The sequence below is a fragment of the Aristolochia californica genome, unplaced genomic scaffold, assembly GCF_029961685.1.
Source record: "Aristolochia californica isolate CCGP_79_NKW_82.1479 unplaced genomic scaffold, dmAriCali1.0.hap1 SCAF_4, whole genome shotgun sequence".
Classification (NCBI taxonomy): Eukaryota; Viridiplantae; Streptophyta; class Magnoliopsida; order Piperales; family Aristolochiaceae; genus Aristolochia; species Aristolochia californica.
The window spans coordinates 42,322,083-42,342,979 of NW_027182103.1; the positions used below are offsets into that span (position 1 = coordinate 42,322,083).

The following is a 20,897-nucleotide window of genomic DNA, read 5'->3' on the forward strand; positions in this document are numbered from 1 at the left end:
TTGAGGGTGGGTTGAGTCCAATTCAAACTAGGTTGAGTCGTTTGCACTGGCGTCCATTTGCCAATGAAAACCTAACCCCCATCACTGACAAGGTATGGTTCGTAGTGACTGTGAAGTCATTTGGGGCTCTACCATGGGTGTTCAGTGAATTTGGACTTAGATGTGTTTTTGCATTTTTAGGAGTAGTTATAAAAATTAGGAGTTAGGCAGTTTTTTGCATAAAGAGACTCTGACTAATGTATGTAGATTATGTAGATAATATGACGTCAGTTGTTGTGTTCTTCATTGAAAGAGAAGTCTGTATATTTTGATAGTTATGACAGAGGTCAATGACAAATCAAAAGGATTACAATTTTGACTAATTTTAGTGAGTTAGTAATGATGTACAGAGTCACAGGGTGGGATGGTGATACTCACCCAATGATTATTAAGGCCAAAATTCCATTTTCTCACGAAGTTTTATTATCTTTAATGTGGAACATGATCATGATTTGACAAAATTATTTGAGTTTGCTTCAAGTAATTAATCTATGATTGAGATTTACTTGGAAAATAAGGTTTTAAGACAAAGAGCAGTGGAAGGGAAGGCACGAGGAATTGAGACTTCATTGGTGAAACATCCTATCCCCAAGAATTAACATGTAGATATGGTAACACAGAGTAAATATTATATTTGTATATTTATGATATAAATTCTAATGAGTTAACATGACTTGTTTTTAAGTACTAACTATTATCTATATATGTTTAATACACAAAGGCGTGAAGTGGGTTTTTGAACCCCTTGCCTATTGCATCACTATCTGAGGGGGGAACATCTTCTCCCATGTAATTTCATATACCCCTTCGTTGTTAAATGTGTGATGTTTATGATATCCCTACCCAAATTTTTGTGTTTATTGTTGTGTGTATTTAGGATTGTTAGTCATGATGATAGTGATAGTTTTAGTGATAATGATATTGATTTAGAAGATATTGAGCATGATGTTAATAGAAATATGTCAATTTCTATTTACCATGAGAGGGATGAGATATTGGAAGTCAGGGTTCATAATAACAGAGTTGAAGAAATAGATAGAACTGGGTACCCAAATATATATGAAGATGCCTGGGAGGTTAATACTAGATGTAACAATGATGTTCTTAAAATAATAAATATTTCAAACTCAATATCAAATGATATCAACGGGTCAAATATTTGAGGATAAGTCCCAAATGCAATTTTATTTCAAAAAATGGTCGATTGAAAGACATGTCGAGTACAAGAAATTGAGGTCTAGCAATTATGATTATAAAATTAAATGTGTAAGTGATGGTTGTCCAAGGAGTGTTTTTGCATTATACGATCAAAGGATTCATCAATTTAAGATAAGAAAGTATGGTGGAGATCACACATGTGATAATACTTCCATTCGTCGTTATAATCAACAAAGTACATCATCTTTCATTTGTAAAGTCGTTATGCCAACTGTGAGGACAAAATTTACTTGGACTCTTGATGATATTCACTTGATCATGAAAGATAAATATCACCTCTATGTCCCATATGAGAAAGCATGGAGAGAAAAATACTAGGCTTTGAAAGCAATTGATGGTGAATGGGCTGATTCATACAATTTGTTGTCACAATTTTTAAATGCAATAAAAGAGTTGAATCTAAGTAATGAACATATGCTGCGTTGTGATGAATTTGGCCATGAGGATGTTTAAATCTAAGTAATGGACAAATGTATTTTGGGCATTTGGGCCATCCATTGTAGGGTTCCAATACTATAGACCCCTTATTAGTGTTGATGGAATACATTTATATGAAAAATATCTTGCATGTCTGTTGATTACTACTACTCTTGATGGGGACAATGGTTTTTTTCCTTTAACTTTTGCTATTGTTGAATCAGAAAATCAAAGTAATTGGAAATGGGTTTTAGTTTGTCTAGATAGTTTTGTTATTCTAGGAAGAAGACCCTTTACTCTAACTTTAGATCGTCAAAAGGGTTTGATAAGGGCAGTTCAAAGACAATTTCCACTTATAGGATGTTTTAATCGTTTTTGTGTGCTTCATATAGTTGCCAATTTCAAGAAGATGTTCAAAAATGATACTTTGATTGCTCGCATATGGTCTATAACAAAGAAGACAAATATTATCAAATTTGATCATATAATGGAGTTGATTGGGCAATAGAGTGAGCGGGCAAAGGAATTACTGACAGACGGAGAATTGAGTCTCGAGTTTTGGTCACTCGCACATGATGGCAATACTCGCTTTAGTGTGATGACCACCAATATGTCTGAGAGCTTCAAAAGTATTCTGAAAGGTGCTAGAAGTCTTCCAATTCAAGCATTGGTGGTATCAATTTTTTATATATTAAATAATTTTTTTGTGAAATGACATGAAATTGTAGGAAAAATGTCATCATTTTGTACTCCCTCTATTGTTCTTTGAGAAATAAGGTGGATCAAGCAAGAGAATATCGGGTATGTTAGTATCATAATGGTGTGTATGAAATCTATGTGGTTCAGGAAAAGTCTTATCAGGTTGATTTGGAGAATATGACATGTACATGCACCCACCTTCAAATATATAAAAAAAAAATCTTCGTGTCCATGCCATTGCACTGTGTGGAAAAATGAATTATGATTTTTATCAATTGTGTGATCCTTGGTATACAATAGAGGCATATAGATGTTAGAAATTAGACATCCTAATTCCAAATTAACGAGAGCAATAATCATAATCGTGGAAGAAAGGAAAAACAAACATGAAAAACAACAAGATTTATACAGGTTCGCCTCAAGGTGAGACTACGTTATGTTTTCTGCTACTACATTTATCCACTATAAAGATGAAAAAGTTTACAAGAGAAATCGCACATACTTACGGGTATTTTCTCTAACCTCTCTCGGGCTAAAACTTCAGGCGGTTTGATTTGGAGAATATGACATGTACATGCACCCACCTTCAAATATAAAAAAAATCTTTGTGTCCATGCCATTGTAGTGTGTGGAAAAATGAATTATGATTTTCATCAATTGTGTGGTCCTTGGTATAAAATAGAGGCATATAGATGTTAGAAAACCTAATTCCAAACTAACGAGAGCAATAATCATAATCGTGGAAGAAAGGAAAAGCAAACATGAAAAACAACAAGATTTATACAGGTTCGCCTCAAGGTGAGACTACGTTATGTTTTCCGCCACTACATTTATCCACTATAAAGATGAAATAGTTTACAAGAGAAATCACACATACTTACAGGTGTTTTCTCTAACCTCTCTTGGGCTACAACTCTAGTTCCTTCTCATTGATGATAATCACGAATCCCTAATAGCGGAACCCCCCCACCCCACAATATAAAGAAAAAACAAGGGTAACTTATAAGAGTGAAATTTTCGAACTTAACAATAGCCAAATATATGCAATTGGATTCTATCCTCCTAAAGATAGACTTTATTGGTCTAATACGAGTTCATGAGTTGTTCCACCTATTGCAAGGAGGTAACCTAGTCGACCACGTTTAGTTCATATACGTACAAAGATAGATAGAGGAGAACGTGGTAGTTATGTTTTGTCAAAGTCCTAGGCAAGAGTCCTTCCCAGGAGGTCACCCATCCTATAATTACTCTTGCCCAAGCTCACTTAACTTCGGAGTTCTGAGTCAGATACCTAGCCAATACAACCCGAAAAGACTAGCCGTTTAAGGTGCGGAAAGCCAAGTACCTAACTCAGACCACAAACTCTAACAAGAGTGGACGGAACCACTCTGACACCCACCCCGCCCATTCTGGAGCCGCTTCTCACGGGATACGAACGCGGGCCGTGGCGTGCCTAGCTCTGATACCATGTCAAAGTCCTAGGCAAGAGTACTTCCCAAGAGGTCACCCATCCTAGAATTACTCTCACCCAGGCTCGCTTAACTACGAAGTTCTGAGTCAGATACCTAGCCAATACAACCCGAAAAGACTAGCCGTTTAAGGTGCGGAAAGCCAAGTACCTAACTCAGACCACAAACTCTAACAAGAGTGGACGGAACCACTCTGACATGTTTGTGGTAGATGTAAACAACCAGGGCATAAAGCTAGAAAATGTTGAAGCCTAGCAGTTGATAGGTTAAACTTTATGCAATTATGTTTCATGTCAGTTGTTGATTGCCATTGCAAACCTTAAAAAGAACTCATTTGAGTATAGAGGTTGCAAGAACAAAACAAACATTGTACAGGTATGAATGATTTTTGGAGTTGTTTTTTTTTATATATATTATGCTCGGGAATGCTCTAGTGACCTCTATTGTGATGTTGATGTTAAGAGTCTTTAGTATAGGAAAATTCTTAATTTTTCTGTTGCTGCTTTGGGAAATTTCTCTTAGCTTTTGTTTATGATTTTGCAGGTACTTTTTGGAAGTTCAGAGGTTTCATATTGAAGACGGTTGGGAGTTGGTATCTAGAGGTGTGCTTTTAAGGCTCTACGGAAAACGATAAGAGAGGAAATTTTCATTTATGGTTTATGAATCTAGGGGGGAAAAGGCATAAATGAGAGAACTTAGTGTATCTTTGGGATAAGGTGACAACGGCTAGCCAATACACCCAAAAGACCGATCTATTAGGAGCGGAAAGCTACCGCCTACAAGAGTGGATGGAACCACTCTGACACCCACCCCGCTCATTCTTGACCGCTTCTCACGGGATTCGAATGCGGGACGTGGCATGCCCAGCTCTGATACCATGACAGCGGCTAGCCAATACACCCAAAAGACCGATCTATTAGGAGCGGAAAGCTACCGCCTACAAGAGTGGACGGAACCACTCTGACATAAGGCGCATTTGTAAGTATTTGTGGACGGAACCACTCTGACATAACCCTCATTACATGCTTTCGTGTTACTAAAAGTTTAAACAACCATGAAAGTATTTGTAATCAAGGTGAAATTTAGAAAATGCCTCTCCAAAGCTTATTTATTTTTCAAGGCTTTTGATGTGATTCAATATTGTTGGAAGACAGGGCCCAAGCTCACACGACCAAGGAAGGCCCACATATCAAAGCGTATTAGAAGATGGGCTCAAGGCCCACAAATCAAGGAGAAGGCCTATAGGCCCACATACATTGATGGCAGAATGGTAAATAAAGGGTCATCTCATAGAGATGGCATTGATGTAATTAAGTTAAAGTTCCAGGGTTAAAACCCTAAACTCCAAACTCTAAGTTCAGGGGTATTATTATAATATAGTAGTTTCATAAATCTATAAATAATGCTTCAAGGAAGGGTTATGTATAATCAATTCCATAACCCTTCTTCTTCCAGTTTTCTCCCAATGGGTTTCTTTCATTTTTTTCTCCTTTAGCTAAATTTATGGAGTCCTGATAACCAACAAATATGTTTCACGTTAGGCAGAATACGCATTTGCAAAAATGTAGATGTATGGAAATGGACGAAATGAGTCTTTTATGATTTCTCCATGAGCGCTTATTATATTATGTTATATAGTTTTAAGTTAAAGAAGATTTCTTTTTATGGTTGGTTGACTAGAGTAATCAAATTAAAGGTGTTCATTAAATTAATTTTTACTAATTAATATATAAAATTTATATTTTATTACATAATTAGAAGGTAATAAAACATGTAATGATAAAAATATTTAAAAAAGATTAATTTTTTAAATATTTTTAAGTTTTGAAAATATATTAAATTGATAATGAAAGGTATTAAATTGATTAGAATTTTTTATTAGTTAATATATATATAATAAATTATTAAAATAAAAAGAACATAATAAAACACGCACCGACAAATAAGATTTTTTAAAACTTCAACAATTTTTTCTAACTTTTAAAATTTTAAAATATCTTTATGAAAGTTGAACCCTCGGATTTCACTTTCACTCGTTTTACATGGGAACGAGTTAAAGTGAATTACATAGGTCATTCGCTTTCACTTTCACTTCTTGGACATGCACTAACGATTTTGGGTAAGTTAGAGTGAATTCAAATTCACTTTACTTTCCCTCAGCGTGCACTAGCATGACCATAATTGGTATTGGAAATTTCGCTATTTGTTCTATTTAGTTTAGCCCTTTTGTTGCTTGTTTCAGTTTTCACATGTTTCCAAATAATTTTTTCCATTATGAACCACAGACATTTCTCCAACATTTCTGATTTGTTTCTTAATTTTACTACTTATGTATTCTTCTACTATGCTTTTAGTTTCTTCATTTTTGTTTTTTTTTCTTATTAAAGGAACTAGACTTCGAACATATCAGTATGCACAAAAAAATTTAAGACCAAATTCTGAAGCCCCATGGTCTACATTAGCATGCCGAGAAGAAATTTTAGAATTTAATTATCATTATGAAACCTTCAATAATTATTAATAATAAATAATAAAAACTAAAATACTGGATTATATTAATCATAACTAGGTTATGTCTTTAATAATAAATCTTTAATAATTATTAACGTGTGTGACATTGATGTAATTACCCCTATGATCTTGCCTCTTATTTACTCTTACTAAGGTGAAAGGGTACACTTGTAATTTTTATATTTTGGTATCTATAAATAAAGCTTAAGAGGTAAAGATTAGGACAAATTCATTACCCTAATCCTTCTCTCTTCTTTTCTCCTCAAAATGCTCCATTCTTCTCTCCCTCATCTTGGTTGTCATCTTTTTTCCTTCTCTCTTCTTCTCCTTCTTCCTTCTCTTCTTCATTACCTTAAAGTTGAAGAGCTTAAAAGCTATAGATCCTGGAAATCAACATGGTATTAGAGCAGTGATTTCAAGATTTTCTGCTTGCTATCGTTCGATTGAGTACAAAGTGCCAAAACTCGGTATAGTGGTGTTAATAGAGTAGTCGAACTTGGAGTCAGATAAGTTTTTATTTTTTTTTGGTTGTTGACACATTATCTTTGGAAGACATGATCCTTTGCTACTTTCGTGCATAGAATCCATTTTTTTAATCCTTCATGATCCAACCTAAGGTATTGATTGCTCATCACTCGGTTTCTATTGTTGATGCAACGTATTTCAGTTTCGGGTTCATGTTGTTGTTGTGATGCCATTGGCTTCTCTGGTTTCTTCTTTTCAAGAAAACTTTGCTAATGTATGGCTTGTTGATGATATTAAGCTTGAAAAAACAAAAGTTTAATCTATTACTACTAGATGAAGTTTTTTTCATATACTTGCTTGAATTGCAGGAATTTTTTTCTTTCTTGATTCTTTTTTGCATGCAAAGTTTTTGTTTGAGCTTCAGAGATCTAAAAAAACTTTAAACCCTAAACTCCTATAGATTGAGTTTTTTTTTTTTCTGAAGCCTATCTGAATTTGGCATCTTGGTATGATGTATCTTCTTTTTGGAAACAATTCCTTATTCAAAGGTGTTGTTTATTAAGTCAAGATCTATCATTAGAAAGTTTTTATTTTTAATAAACACAATCTAGAAACTATCCCAGGTAAAATATTTGAGATTTATATTTCTAGAAACTTTCCTATAATAAACTTATATCTTGATCAAGCTAAAGATACTTTGTTAAGCACCTAGCCAATACTACCCGACCTGTTAGGAACAGAAGACATATGTACTAACCCAAAACCATAACATCACACCCACCTTCACGAGCCGACGTCCATGGCGGCCCAACCCACCTTGTGGACCTACCAGTAATTTTAATCCAGCCTCTAGGTCGACACTTTCGCTTGGGTCACGTCTGTCGCTTGGGTCGCGCCCGCCGGGATTCGAACTCACGACGTGAGAGCTCGCTCTGATACCGAATGTTAAATACCTAGCCAATACTACCCAAATGACCGGCTTGTTAGGTGTGGAAGGCATAGGTATTTAACCCAAGACCATAACATACTTCCTACTTCTAAGATATGCACTTACCAAAACAAGACTTACCTTTATTTTGTTGTTGCTCGATATGAGGAAAGTATTTACATATTGCTCTTACCTCTTGCTTCATGCCTTAAGCTCAGTTTTAAAACTTGTTCTAGTTCCGTAGTTATATCTCTAAGATGTCAGTCTCAATAGTAGTAAGGTGGAGCACATTCAGAAACAGGAAACATATTTGATTCAGTCATTGGCAGCTAACCAACTAGTTTGATATGGTTGGCTCTTCGTTACAGCTCACTAGCTTGGTGTCTGGATTAATTACTAATACAATAAGAGTGGAAGCAACATTCATTACTGATTTAATCACCCTTCTATTTTTTGAGAAATCCTTGCGGCAGCCCTCAGGTCCAGCACTCAGCACTAAGTCCAATTTTTTTGAGAAGTTAAAGTATCCTACCTTCCTCTCGTTTCAACAGTGGTCTTAACAAGAAACCAATTACATGTTGCTCGATTGAACTCGTATAAGAAGCTCATCACAACAACAAAATATCATACCTTCTTATTGTAGTTGTACTTATGTTTCAGAGATGTGTAGTTGCTCTCTAGAAGTTACAACAACAATATTTATTTTCTCTGAGATACTAATATCAAGCTCCTTATTACAGCAATAAGATATTACTTATCTTGCATTCGTCTCTCAAGTTGAAACATTATTATCGAAGACAAAGACCATCAGTCAAGCTCTATGGTTTCTTATAACCATACTATTGCATGTGAAGAAAGAAATATTTGGTTGATTATCATTGCTTGCAGAGTGTATTACTTAAGACCGTAGGTATTCTCTTCTTGATCTGACTGTAATGTTGTCAACTTAATATAATTGCGGTTAGTTCAAAAGTTTTGTCTACAATGGCTCTGAAGAACCACTAAGCTAGAAGATTGTTTCCGTAGAGGAATTTGAATTACTTCAGAAGACGAAGCATATGATGTCTACCCACATCAAGATTGTTTATGAAGAACAATTTGAATTACTTCAGAAGATAAAGCATATGATGGTCCCTACCACAAACCAATCCTCCCCAAACAAGGCTTCTTCGCTTTCTCCTTCTGCTGCTAGTACTATAATAGGTATGGTTGTAGCTACTTCACCTTCTCCATCCAGAATTATTGATTTTGGGGCCTCCGAATACCTGACAAGTAATGACAATCACTTTGAGTTCCATCTCTCCTTGTTTGACTAACAACTTTGCTTCTACAGCAGATGGATCCGAAATCAAGATGTGTAGGGTGGAGTTCACATCTACTACACTTACCCTTCCTTTACAAGATATCTTGTTTGTTCCTAAATTTCCTTTAAATCTTTTGTGTTAGTCAATTAACAAAAAAAATTAATAGTTCCATTACCTTTTATCCTACTTCGTGTGTTTATTAGGATCTACAGACAAAATATGAGATGAGTGGAGGCCGTGAACAGAGGAGTTTTACTATCTCAATTCATCAGCAATCACAACTACATCCAGCTCTTAGCATACAACTCTTCAGTGGCACAATAGAGTATATCGTCTATCTTTGCAGTCTCTCAAACATATGTTTCTTTCCTAATATTTCATTTCCAGTCTAAACTATAAAGATTGTTTAGTAAGTAAACACCAGTAGAGTACTTACTCCCCTCGAGGTGAAACTAAAGGTGTTTCTCCCTTTTTCTTTAGTTCATATTGATGTATAGGGACCATTGAACATTTCTAATGTTTCCCGTTCAAAGTACTATATTACATTTGTTGATGATTTCTCTCAAGTTACATGGTTGTTCTTACTTAAAGATGGATTAAAGGTATTACCTACTTTCAAATCTTTTTGTGTCATGGTATCTACTCAATTCAATACTACCTTGAAGGTATTTTGCTTAAATAATGCCCAAGAAATATTATCAGGAGACTTCCAATCTTTTACAGGGATAAAGGAATCTTTCACCAAGCTTCTTATGTCTACAGACCACAACAAAATGGTATGGTGTGGCTAAAAGGAAAGAATAAACACCTCCTTGAGATTACCTGAGCTCTTCTACACCATATGCATGTGCGTCACTTCTACTAGCCACATGCCATCCTTAAGACTTGTTTTCTCATTAACAGGTTGCCTTTCTCGGTACTTGGTAATAAGACACCATACTCTCATTTTTTTCCTAGTGATGAGATGCTTTCCCTTCCTTTGAGAGTCTTTAGTTGTCCTTGTTTTTTTCATATTACATCCATGCATACTACTAAATTGGATCTGATGGTAATTAATTGTATCCTTTTAGGATACTATTGCACTCAGAAAGGATACGTTTGTTACAATCCTTCTCTCAAAAAAATGTTTGTCTCTAGCAATGCGACATTCTTTGACGAACAACCATTTTATTCATCCACTGGTGCCCCACCTGGTTTCTCTGCAGGTAATGAATTTCCTAAGCCTTTTGTGTTGTTCAATGACTCAACAGTTGATGGTCATGATGACACATTTGTTTTGCCCCTTGAAGCATTGGCTGACACTACACTTGTAGAGTCTTCAGACCTCTCTTACTTAAGTTCTCTTTCTCCTCATATTTTTGGTCCTCCACTTGATACTCGACCGATCACTCTTCGAAAAGATCCTATGCACACAACCATCTACCTCTCACCTCATCACCCATTTTTTAACGACTCATCGGTTATCCTCATCTTGCTATCAATTTTTTGCCTTTATTTCTTCTATTTCTATTCCTCGGTCCTATCAGGAGGCCCTATAACATCCAAGATGGAAACAGTGATGGTTGAAGAGATGACAACCCTCTATGAGAATCATACCTGACGACTTGTTCCCCTTCCATCCGATAAAAAAGTCGGTGGGTTGTAAATGGGTCTCCACTATAAAACATAATCTGAATGGCTCTTTGGCTCGCCTTAAAGCCCGACTCATGGCCAAAGGCTATACTAAGTGTTATGGAGTTGACTATGAGAAAAAAATTCACTTGTCGCCAAACTCAACTCTATACGTATCTTATTATCTCTTGCTGCAAACTCTTGATGGCTTGTTTTTTAGCTTGATGTGAGGAATGTCTTCCTCGGTAGCGATATTATGGAGGAGATTTATATGCAATAACCACTTGGATATGTGGTTGAGAGGGAGTTGGTATGCCACTTACAAAATCCTTATATAGTCTAAAGCAGTCTTTGTGGGCTTGGTTTGGTAAGTTTAGTCAAGCTATGCTTCGATTTGGGTTCACAAGGTGCTCTGTAGACTATTCTGTATTTGTCAAGCATACCAATAAAGGTGTGATCCTACTTGTGTACATGGATGATATCTTTTTTATAGGTAGTAATATTGAAATCATCAATCAAGACAAACATAAGATATGTAGTGAATCATGACAAAAGACTTGGGACTCCTTAAGTAATTTGGTATTGAAGTTCTTCAGCTCAGACATGACATTATTTTATTTCAAAGGAAATATGTGTTTGACTTGCTCAAAGAAACAAGAATGATGGGATATCGCCCTACTGACACCCCTATGGATACATATACAAATATAAATACACCCCTAAATCACTATAACTAGACCAAATATTTTTTTTGCAGCTAGTGTTGTCAGTCAATATATGCATAAACCTCAAATTTCTCATTGGTAGGCATTGGAGAGAATTTTGATGTACTTAAAAAAGGCACTAGGACAAGGGTTTCTATATAAATGTCATGGTCATTTCAATATTGAAAGTTTTGTCGATGCAGATTGGGATGGATCCCCAAATGATAGAAAATCCACTTCATGGTATTGTACTCTACTTGGAGGCAACCTTATTACATGGAAAAGTAAATAATAAAATATAGTTGCAAGATCCAGTGCAGAAGCAAAATATAAAGTCAAGGCACATGCAGTAAGCGAACTCATATGAATTAAATCTCTTCTAGTAGAGTTGGGATTCAACAAAGAATGTCTGATGAAACTCCACTGTGACAATCAAGTTGCAATGCACATTGCTTTCAACCTGGCCTTTCATAAGAGAACAAAGCATATCGAAGTAGACTGTCACTTTGTGACAAAAAAGTTGCAAGCAGGTATTATTTATCTTAAACATGTCTCGTCTCACAGGCAACTTGTTGATATATTCACAAAATCAGTTAACCAAAAAGTTCTCTCTATATCATGCACCAAGTTGGGGATATATGATGACTTCTCACCACCAGCTTAAGGGGAAGTGTTAGAAGATATAGACAAATTTAGGTGTCATTGATGTGACTATCCTATGATCTTTATCTTTTATTCACTCCTATTAAGGTGAAAGGTACACTTATAATTTTTGTATTTTTGGCACTTATAAATAAAGTTTAAGGGGGAGGATTAAGACCAATTTATTACCCTAATCCATTTCTCTTCTTTTCTCCTCAACATGCTCCATTCTTCTCTCCCTCTTTTTTTCTCCTTGTTCTTTCTCTCTTGCACCTTAAAGTTGAAGACATTAAAAGCTATGGGAACTTGAAAATTAACAACGTGAAAATTTTTAATATATTAATCTTATTATTTAATATATGGATTATTTTTATTTTTATTACGCTCATTATTTAGTCTTATTAATTTTATTATTTATTATGATACTAATAATACAATATATTGTAATGCAGTGTACTGAGGACTGATGAGAATTTAACGAACATTGTCAGAAGTGAGAACAATGAGACCGGTCGATCATATCCGTGGACACAGGCCAAAGGCTCGAAGGCGACACCTCGGGGCAAATTTGAACTTCCCAATTGCCTATCAGAGGTGTGTCCGTTGAAGAAATTGAATTGCATACTTCGGCTTCATCGATTAAGCGGGGAAGAAAACGAATTTATCCATTAAAACGAGGCTACCAGAGGAGCGTATCGAAGAAAGAGTCACAAGTGCTCCCCTCCCCATTGCAGCCTCATTCAACCTGGCCTGATTCGAAGCTTCTCCCCCTCCCATAACCCCACCAACAGGCCGAGCAAAACAAAAGTCGCCATCTTTATCTGTCGCATCCTAGTCACCTCAAGGAACGATCCGAACTCGAGTCAGACACTTCGCTGAGGTTCTGTCTACTGGCTCGCACTCGGAAATTGTTTGACGAAATGCCTTGTAGGTAGTTTTTCTTATGCAAAATCAATTAATGGCCTCGCTATAAAATTGGGTTTCGCTATGGACGACTTTGTGGTCACCTCTCTTATGACAATGTACGGGCAGTGTGATGGCCCTGAGACTGCAAAACGAGTATTTGATAAGATGTCTAACAAAAACTTGGTGTCTTGGACTTTGCTATCTCGGTTGTATGCGATGGAGAATCAATATGAATCAACGTTAGAAGTTTTCTATCGGATGGTGAGTTCGGGCACCAACATTGACTCAGTTGCTTTAGTTTCCACTGTTAAAGCCTGCCGGCAGTTAAAATCAGCTAGCCATGGTAGAAACGTTCATGAAATCGCCAGAAAAAGGGGACTTGAATTTGATCTGTTGGTTGGTAATGCACTAGTGAAAATGCATTTTGATTTTGGAAATACTGAAGAGGCTCGATCTATTTTTTTATGGAATGCCACAGAGAGACCGTTTCTTGGACAGTAATCATTAGTGGTATGTGCAAAATGGTGGATTTAATGAAGGTTTCAAATTACTTAGATTAATGTATGCAGAGAGGATAAAAGCTGATTCATTTGCTGTTGATAGTATTCTTCCTGCTTGTGCAAGATTATCTGCAAGTAAGCATGGGAAAGAGATTCACGGCCACATTATAAGGCTTGCAATTGACTTGAATCTGACAGTTCAGAATGCCTTTTTGGACATGTACATGAAATCAGGATGCACTCGATCATTCTCAGCAATTTTTGATAGAATGACTGAGAAAGATGTCGTTTCCTGAACAGTTATGATACTCGGCTACAGCTTGCATGGTCAAGGAGAGCTTGGAATTCAACTCTTTCATGAAATGGAGGCCTTGAAGATAGAACCTGATGAGATGTCTTACACTGCTGGACTCCATGCATGTCAAACTGCTCGAATGGTAGAGGAAGGTATTTTTTACTTTAATTGCATAAGGTATCCCAAGTTAGAGCACTTGGTTTCCATGGTCAATCTTCTAGGTCGGACAGGACAGTTGACAGAAGCTCAGGTATTCATACAGAAGTACCAAATAGAATGGTACGTGCAAGTGCAGAGAGCTCTCTTCTTAAGGGATGCAGGATCCATCAGAATCTGATAATAGGAAAGTGTGTCACATAGACACTAACTGAACTAGAACCTCTGAATGCAGACAACTATGTAATGCTGTTAAATGTTTATGCTGCCACTGGGAAATGGGATATGGTTAACAGGCTAAGAGAGACAAATATTGATATGGTTTAATGTGAATAACCAGGCTAAGAGAGACGATTATTGATATGGTTTAATGACAAGAAAGGCTTATAGCTGGATTCAGATCCAAAATAAGGCGCACGTGTTTGGGGTGGGCGATGTCACTTACCCAAAGTCAGAGGCAATAAACTGGGAATTAGAGGCCTGATGAAGATTATGGCAGAAGAAGAGGGTTGTGAACCTGTCTCTGATTTTACTTTCCATGATGTAGATGAAGAGAGAGAGTGCATTCCACATGGACATAGTGAAATGCTGGCAGTTGCTTTTGGGCTGATAAGTACCCAAGCTAAAGTGTCTGTTCATGTCACAAAGAACCTGGGAGTGTGCAGCAACTGCCATATGTATATGAAATACTTATCTAAGATGACTGAACGACATATTGTGTTGAAAGATCCTGACCGGTTTCATCATTTCAAGAATGGGCGTTGTTCATGTGGTGATTTCTGGTGGTATGACTGGATGAACTGTTGGAAGTTGAGGGATTTCCATAAATTGGAAGGCCAGATCAAGGAACACCTCATCAAATTGTGTCTGCACCAATCTACATGATGGAAGGAGGTAAATTTTGAGTGAATGTTTCCCTCTAATAAGAGAATGACCTTTATTTTTTGGACTGGGAGGGACAACAACCTAATTGACAATATCCCCCTGAGGTTGGAGATGGATGTTTTATTGTTGGAACCTAATTGAAGTCCTTCCATGCTACTGAATTGACAATATCCACATCATTCAAGGTTCTGCAATATTTCTGGCCAGTCCCTCAATCATCATCAAAATAAGCTTTATAACGGGTACATTACAGACCAAGTTATATGAGTTCAGATTTTATGTTCCAAAGTTTAACAAAGTTCTAAAACCTGGTATGCCTGGGTTGAAACATGCAATTAATACAAAATGGAGAAGGTGCGCGGTTGTTATGTGAAGAACATGATAGAAGAAATCAATGATGCATCAATTCAGAAAGAGAGGGAAATGATACAAATAAGTTTGAGGAAGCCTCCACACTGGTAAAAGTAAACTGAAAGAAAGCCAAATAATAAAGGCCAAACAGATGAGCAGGGATCTCCCATTGAGGTCGTAGGCATTTGTTCTAGAGTTCTCCCTTGGCGCGCTCTAATGTCTATTTCTTCTTTGTTGGTTTCCGGCTTAAGAGGGAACACAATGGAAGAAACAACGGACATGAACAAATGAAATGTATCATATCTCTCTTCGACTGTGTCTTTCCTCTGTCTGTCTTCCATTTCTGCAAGGTTGCCCGATACTTCCAAACAAGCTGACCTATTTGAAGTACATTAGAGAACTTGTTGAATGTCTATCTCGTAGACTATGGTTCATAACTTTCTTATATTTTGAGATCTTTTTACTATGCAAAAGATGATTCTAACCATACTAGAAACAAGGATGATGATGATATTATGACAATGACGATCATGGATTAATTTCAATATTCGCATGCATCTTTGGGGTTCAATGAATATTAGTGCATCCATAAAAAGTAAAAAATTTAGTTAGAAGGCATTAATACTGAGAAGAGATGATCTATTGTGGTTATAAAAAATTTCTTTGAATGCAATCCAGATGCAGCATTTTTTTATAGAAGCTTTGGAGACAAAACCTCCTAGCTTATCACTAACCTCGCTGCAGCATGCAAAAAAAAAAATAGATAGCGAGAAATTCTATCTGGAAGACAGATAAATGGCTTCAGACTTCTTGACATGTACGCTGTCCTGCAAGTCGATGTGGCGAATTTCATGTTTTATCCTAGTTCATCCCAGACAATCCGGTAGCTTGGTTGTTCTCATTAACTAATCTCCAGGTAGGTTTTGTCTTGAAAAGATATATATTACATATATTACATATAAACAGAATAAAGTATAATGGAATAGCTTATTCCGTTCAGATTCATATGCCATCTCCTACTCGCCAAGATACAAAATCAAAGTTACCATCGTTAAATATCTAATATACTTGGGGTTCTTGGGCTGATTTCGTTGCAACGCAGAATCTTTTTTGGAAGACTTGAGCAGAAGATGGAAACCTGTAAGAGAGACGAGCAGAGGTGTCCTCCCAAATTCTAAAATGAATACAATTTTTTCCTACGATTTTAGAAACGACAACAGGCAAGGATCTCACGGCAGCAGAGAGAACCCCAAAATGACACGATTTCCGGGTCTCAAATCAAATCCCCACCAATCATAAACTAAATCAATTTCTGTCCAAGGCGGCAAAATCTAGCATCATAGATTTAGAAGATCCATAATTCCATTATCAATACTGAAACAGTCAATTTAACAATTACGGTTAAAACTGGTTCCACAAGCATGGGTCAAACGAAATTATGGTGGAGAGCTGCATCGAAAAAGAAGCCGACGATGCTCCCAAGTCTTGGCTCCACTTCCAAGACCGCAACTACATGCTGAATGGAAGAGATCATACATATAATCCCCGGAACCTCAACAGAGAAACTTACACAAACTGTTCTGTCCTTTTTCATCCTTTGACCAGCATAAAGCTCTATCAGAACCAAAAATCTCATTTACAATCACATTCTAGTGTCCTGCACCTAACATCAAGACTACATAACCAACTCTCCTCAAAATTTCGGATCTCCCACTTGTAGCTTTATGTTTCCCTTCTAGACCTCCTTGGTCGTGGGGCAGCAGCATCTTCCTTCTCATTTTCATCCTCCTTGTCACCACTAGTTCCTTGATTGTCACCTTCAGCTTCAGAGCTTTTCTTTTCTTTGGGCGGTACTGGAACAGGCTGTAAGAGGCATTGACCGTTTAAAAAAATATTAAAAAGAAAAAGAACAAAATTCCTAGAAACGGCAAAATAAATAAAACTATGGAAGGAAATATATATATACGAGTCCCCAATACTCACAGCTCGTTTCTTTCCACCAAAGATAACCCTAAAAATGACTGTTACAAGGACAACAACCACGGAGCCAAGAATGCCAATAGTAAGGTTAGGCTGACCCTCTCCCTTCTCAATGACATCCTGAAAGCATAAAAAAACAACAGTATAAACAACAATGTAGCAACAAGAGAAGGATAACTGTAACAATCTAACAAAGACTTTAGAACAGACAACAGAAGAGAAACTAAATGTCGTCTACTTACAATGATCTTGAACTTATATGCTGCTAAGAAAGGAATATCTGCAATCCGGTAGAGCACATCAAAGACCTTCTTCTGCAATACAACAAAAGATAAATTCAGTTAGATACCAATTTTACAATTAACATACTTGTCCTGAGTAAATTGTGAGAAGAAGTAGCAAAACAATGCAAGAGGAGTACTACATGAACACCAGAAAGTCCACCAGATGCTGCAACTTCCTCTTCCTGCTGCGTTTCCTTCTCCAATTCAAACTTAGGCTTCCATGCAGTCACCCTGACAGATTCTGCAGTCTTCTCATCCCCAGCTATCAAAATATTGTCAAAAAGTACACCATCCTGCATCGTCCATATCTCAATTCCAAGAGCTGCAATGGGCTCAAAGTCAGGTTTATCAAGCTCAAAGTACTCAGGGTTAGGAATCTGCCTTGGCTTCCAGATACCCTTATAGTTAGGGTTATCAATCAATGGTGCATGCCATTTACCCTTGTAAGCCGGGTTTCTCTTCATAGGTCTTTTCCACTCACCACAGCCAGGAGCAGACTCACACTTAGGATTATCAATCTTCGGTGCCTCCCATTCACCATCCTCATCATCATCCCAATCTTCGGGCTTCTTAGCTTCAGGGTCGTCAATCTCCTCTGGTTCAACATCCAACCAACCTTCTGGCTTCTCTGCCTCCTCATCTTCAATTTCAATTGGGGCATCTTCATCCCAATCGTCAGGCTTTACAGCTTCAAGATCTGGAATCTTAGCTCTCTCATCCCAATCCTCAGGTTTCTTATCATCTGGATCTGATATTGTCTTAGGTGGGATAAGTGGAGGCTCAAAATCATCAGCAGATAGAAAATTGGTCTTTTTCTTTTCCTCCCCATCAACTAGAATCCTCAATTCATTGTCAGGTTTCAGTATTGCAGTGTAAACATGGGTTAGCTTATCAGATGGAACGGAAGGAGGAAATTTAAGGTGATGTTCAACAAACTCCCCAGTCTTAGGATTCTTATGCTTGAGGATGAAATGCACCTTGTTAGTGGAACCGCATTTATCGGGTCCAAACATGATGGTGTAGGGAGATTCATTGTCAAACTCGTTGGGTTTCCATCCTGCCTCCTGAGGACGAAGGTACTTTAAATATGCCCCTCCACATTCCATCCCATTCTGGAAGCGGGTCTCAAACTGTAGAACTATTGTCTTATCCTTGAGGTCCACGGGCTCATCCAGATCCTTCACTATAGCATACTTCCTTGCTTTCTCGCTGACAAGAAGCCCATAATCTTCATGCCCCTCACTCTTAGAGTGCTTCCATACACCTGTAAGCATAACATAAGTATCGGGAGTGAAAAGCCTAATGGTACAAAATGAAGCATCAAGCAAGAAGATCCTGAGGCTGGACTTCTCCTGTCTAACAGGAAAGCGTTATAAAAGAAGGGTCACCGAACCCTTCAATAAACAAATTAAAAGGGTCTTAACAATTTGAGAAACAAGTGCATTCGTACTCCATAAAACAACTATGTAACGGATCTAGATTTCACGAAACGCATAGAACATCAATCAAGAAAATATAAAAGGACCGAACAGATATTCTTAAATAGAGCACACACCAGACGCATCCCTAATTAGACAGAAAAACCAACGAGACTAAGAGACCTATCTCCCATCACTATCTCCTACGTAGCCCTGTCAGGTAAGTGACGTTCCCCACTCTCACCCTATTTACAAAGTAAACGAAACCTCCGTGCCGCCGACTAAGACAAGTAACCCCTAGCGGCCATGTAAAAAGGCCTTCCCTCAACCGACTGAGTTTTAGCTTTCATAAAAATATAGATGTTTTAAAGCTCTGAATGACGATGAAGATAAAAAAAAAAGTAAATAAAATGAGCAACGTAGACATATCAAAACGTGATAGAGAGAACATCAGAATATTAATCCAGTGTAAAACACTCCAAACAGAATCACTGGCTCCAATAACGAGTGAAATAATTTAAAAGCAAGATCGTCGCCAATAAACGACATTTCTAGATCTGAAGGCATACCATTGTAGTCTTCCTTTTCCGACACAATCCACCTCCCCTTGAAAGACTCGTCGAACGACTCATGAAAGATCTAGAAAAGAATAAAAAAATTCAACTTAGATGCCAAAATGCAACAAATTCGTTCAAAATGAGCAATATATATATACAGAAATTTTGAAAGGAGGCAACTCTCACCGGATCCGAAGCGCAAAGCTGAAACAACAGACATGGAATCAGAAAGAGAAAGAATCTCGACGAATTCCTCATCTCATAACCCTGAAAGGTAATCAGAAAAGGAGGTTCAAGTGAGCCAAACCAGTGGAACCCTAACTCAGATCGAGAACAGAAAAAGATACAACAGCTTAGTAGTAGAAATGCTGCATTATACAAAATCAGACGATCGAACACAACTCGTTAGAGGAAAAAAATGGCGACACTCACCGATAAATTAACGGCAGCGATGGGAAAGAAACACCCCAAGGGCTTTTGTTTCGCAAAACGATCTGCTGCAATATTTTCCAGCGGAGAAGAAGGGAACATTAATATAATGACTGCCTGGGATGGTATCCACCAATAGAAATTGCCCGGCACGTGGTTGGAACCAATCAATATGAGACACATCATCAACTTCGACTTGGAACAATTTCGTGCTTCCTGAGGAAATGAAGTAGCAACTATTGTATTGACAAGAACGCCCTTGTATCTGCTCCAAATTATAACGATCCTTCTCTCCAGTTTGGAGTATTTCCGGAACCCTTCTTACCTCTTAGTTATATTTGCCCTCATTCCGTATGCACATCGAAGGCTGGAGGTTGTGGGGGGACTGTGGCCCGTGGGCCGTGGAGTAGCCATAGCGAGGAAACGATTAACACATGAAAGGAAACGTGCCACGAGGGCAATATTGTTGGTCTTGAACCATTGTACGTACAAGAGTTGTTGGAGTAGTAGCTGATCTGGATGAGGATAGAGGAAAGAACAAATCGACGTGGGATATTGTACTTTCAGCGAATGATCGATAGACACACAGTGATCACTTGGAGGTGGACCCTCCTCAGTCGCACGAAATCTACATATTTCATGTTGACCATTGGGTTATAATTAAAATCAGAGATAATAATTAAATACGGTAATCTTAGATGTCACGTTTTTTTTATACATTCATTCAGCCATATAATCAAAATCTATAAGTTTCAAGTGAAATATTATTATAGAAGTTAATAAGTCATATTATCATATAAATATAAACCTAAAAACAATGTCATTATAATTTATAAAAAAATTATAGAAGAATATTATAATAACCCATAAAAATGATACTTGAATCATATTTACTCTCACACATACATTCAAATCAAATTTTACCGGATTACTCTTATATATAATGAGTATATCGGTTAGCCAAATAATGAACAAACCCATTAATTTTTTTTTCTATTTGATAAAAGATAAGCAGATAATCAGGTAAAATTATCCACATGCCTTATCAGATAAGAATTTTTGTTCTATTCTAGTTATATTTAATGAAAATTAAATGGTAAACAAAAAACTGGGCAAACAAGTAAAAATT

General features: G+C 37.1%; 1 protein-coding gene and 1 pseudogene across 1 annotated transcript; one reads left to right on the forward strand and one right to left on the reverse strand.

Moving 5' to 3' along the window:
• Positions 1 to 260: 260 nt before the first annotated feature.
• Positions 261 to 14,749, forward strand: LOC137963377 (pentatricopeptide repeat-containing protein At2g01510, mitochondrial-like; annotated as a pseudogene).
• Positions 14,750 to 16,444: 1,695 nt separating this feature from the next.
• LOC137962071 (calnexin homolog) lies at positions 16,445 to 19,841 on the reverse strand. The gene is made up of 7 exons (XM_068808782.1): positions 19,772 to 19,841; positions 19,526 to 19,606; positions 19,352 to 19,421; positions 17,505 to 18,628; positions 17,323 to 17,394; positions 17,084 to 17,200; positions 16,445 to 16,963 (listed from the first exon to the last, which is right to left on the reverse strand). The coding sequence occupies exons 2-7, from the start codon at positions 19,595 to 19,597 to the stop codon at positions 16,823 to 16,825; spliced, it is 1,596 nt and encodes a 531-aa protein (XP_068664883.1). The 5' UTR covers positions 19,598 to 19,606; positions 19,772 to 19,841; the 3' UTR covers positions 16,445 to 16,822.
• Between the last annotated feature and the right edge of the window lie 1,056 nt (positions 19,842 to 20,897).

Bases quoted from the DNA above. Each gene is read 5' to 3' on its own strand.
- LOC137962071 (XM_068808782.1), bottom strand. From the start codon at position 19,597: ATGAGGAATTCGTCGAGATTCTTTCTCTTTCTGATTCCATGTCTGTTG. The intron at 19,422-19,525 runs GTGAGAGTTGCC...ATTCTTTTCTAG, and splicing joins AGCTTTGCGCTTCGGATCCG to ATCTTTCATGAGTCGTTCGA. The intron at 18,629-19,351 runs GTATGCCTTCAG...TTATGCTTACAG, and splicing joins GGAAAAGGAAGACTACAATG to GTGTATGGAAGCACTCTAAG.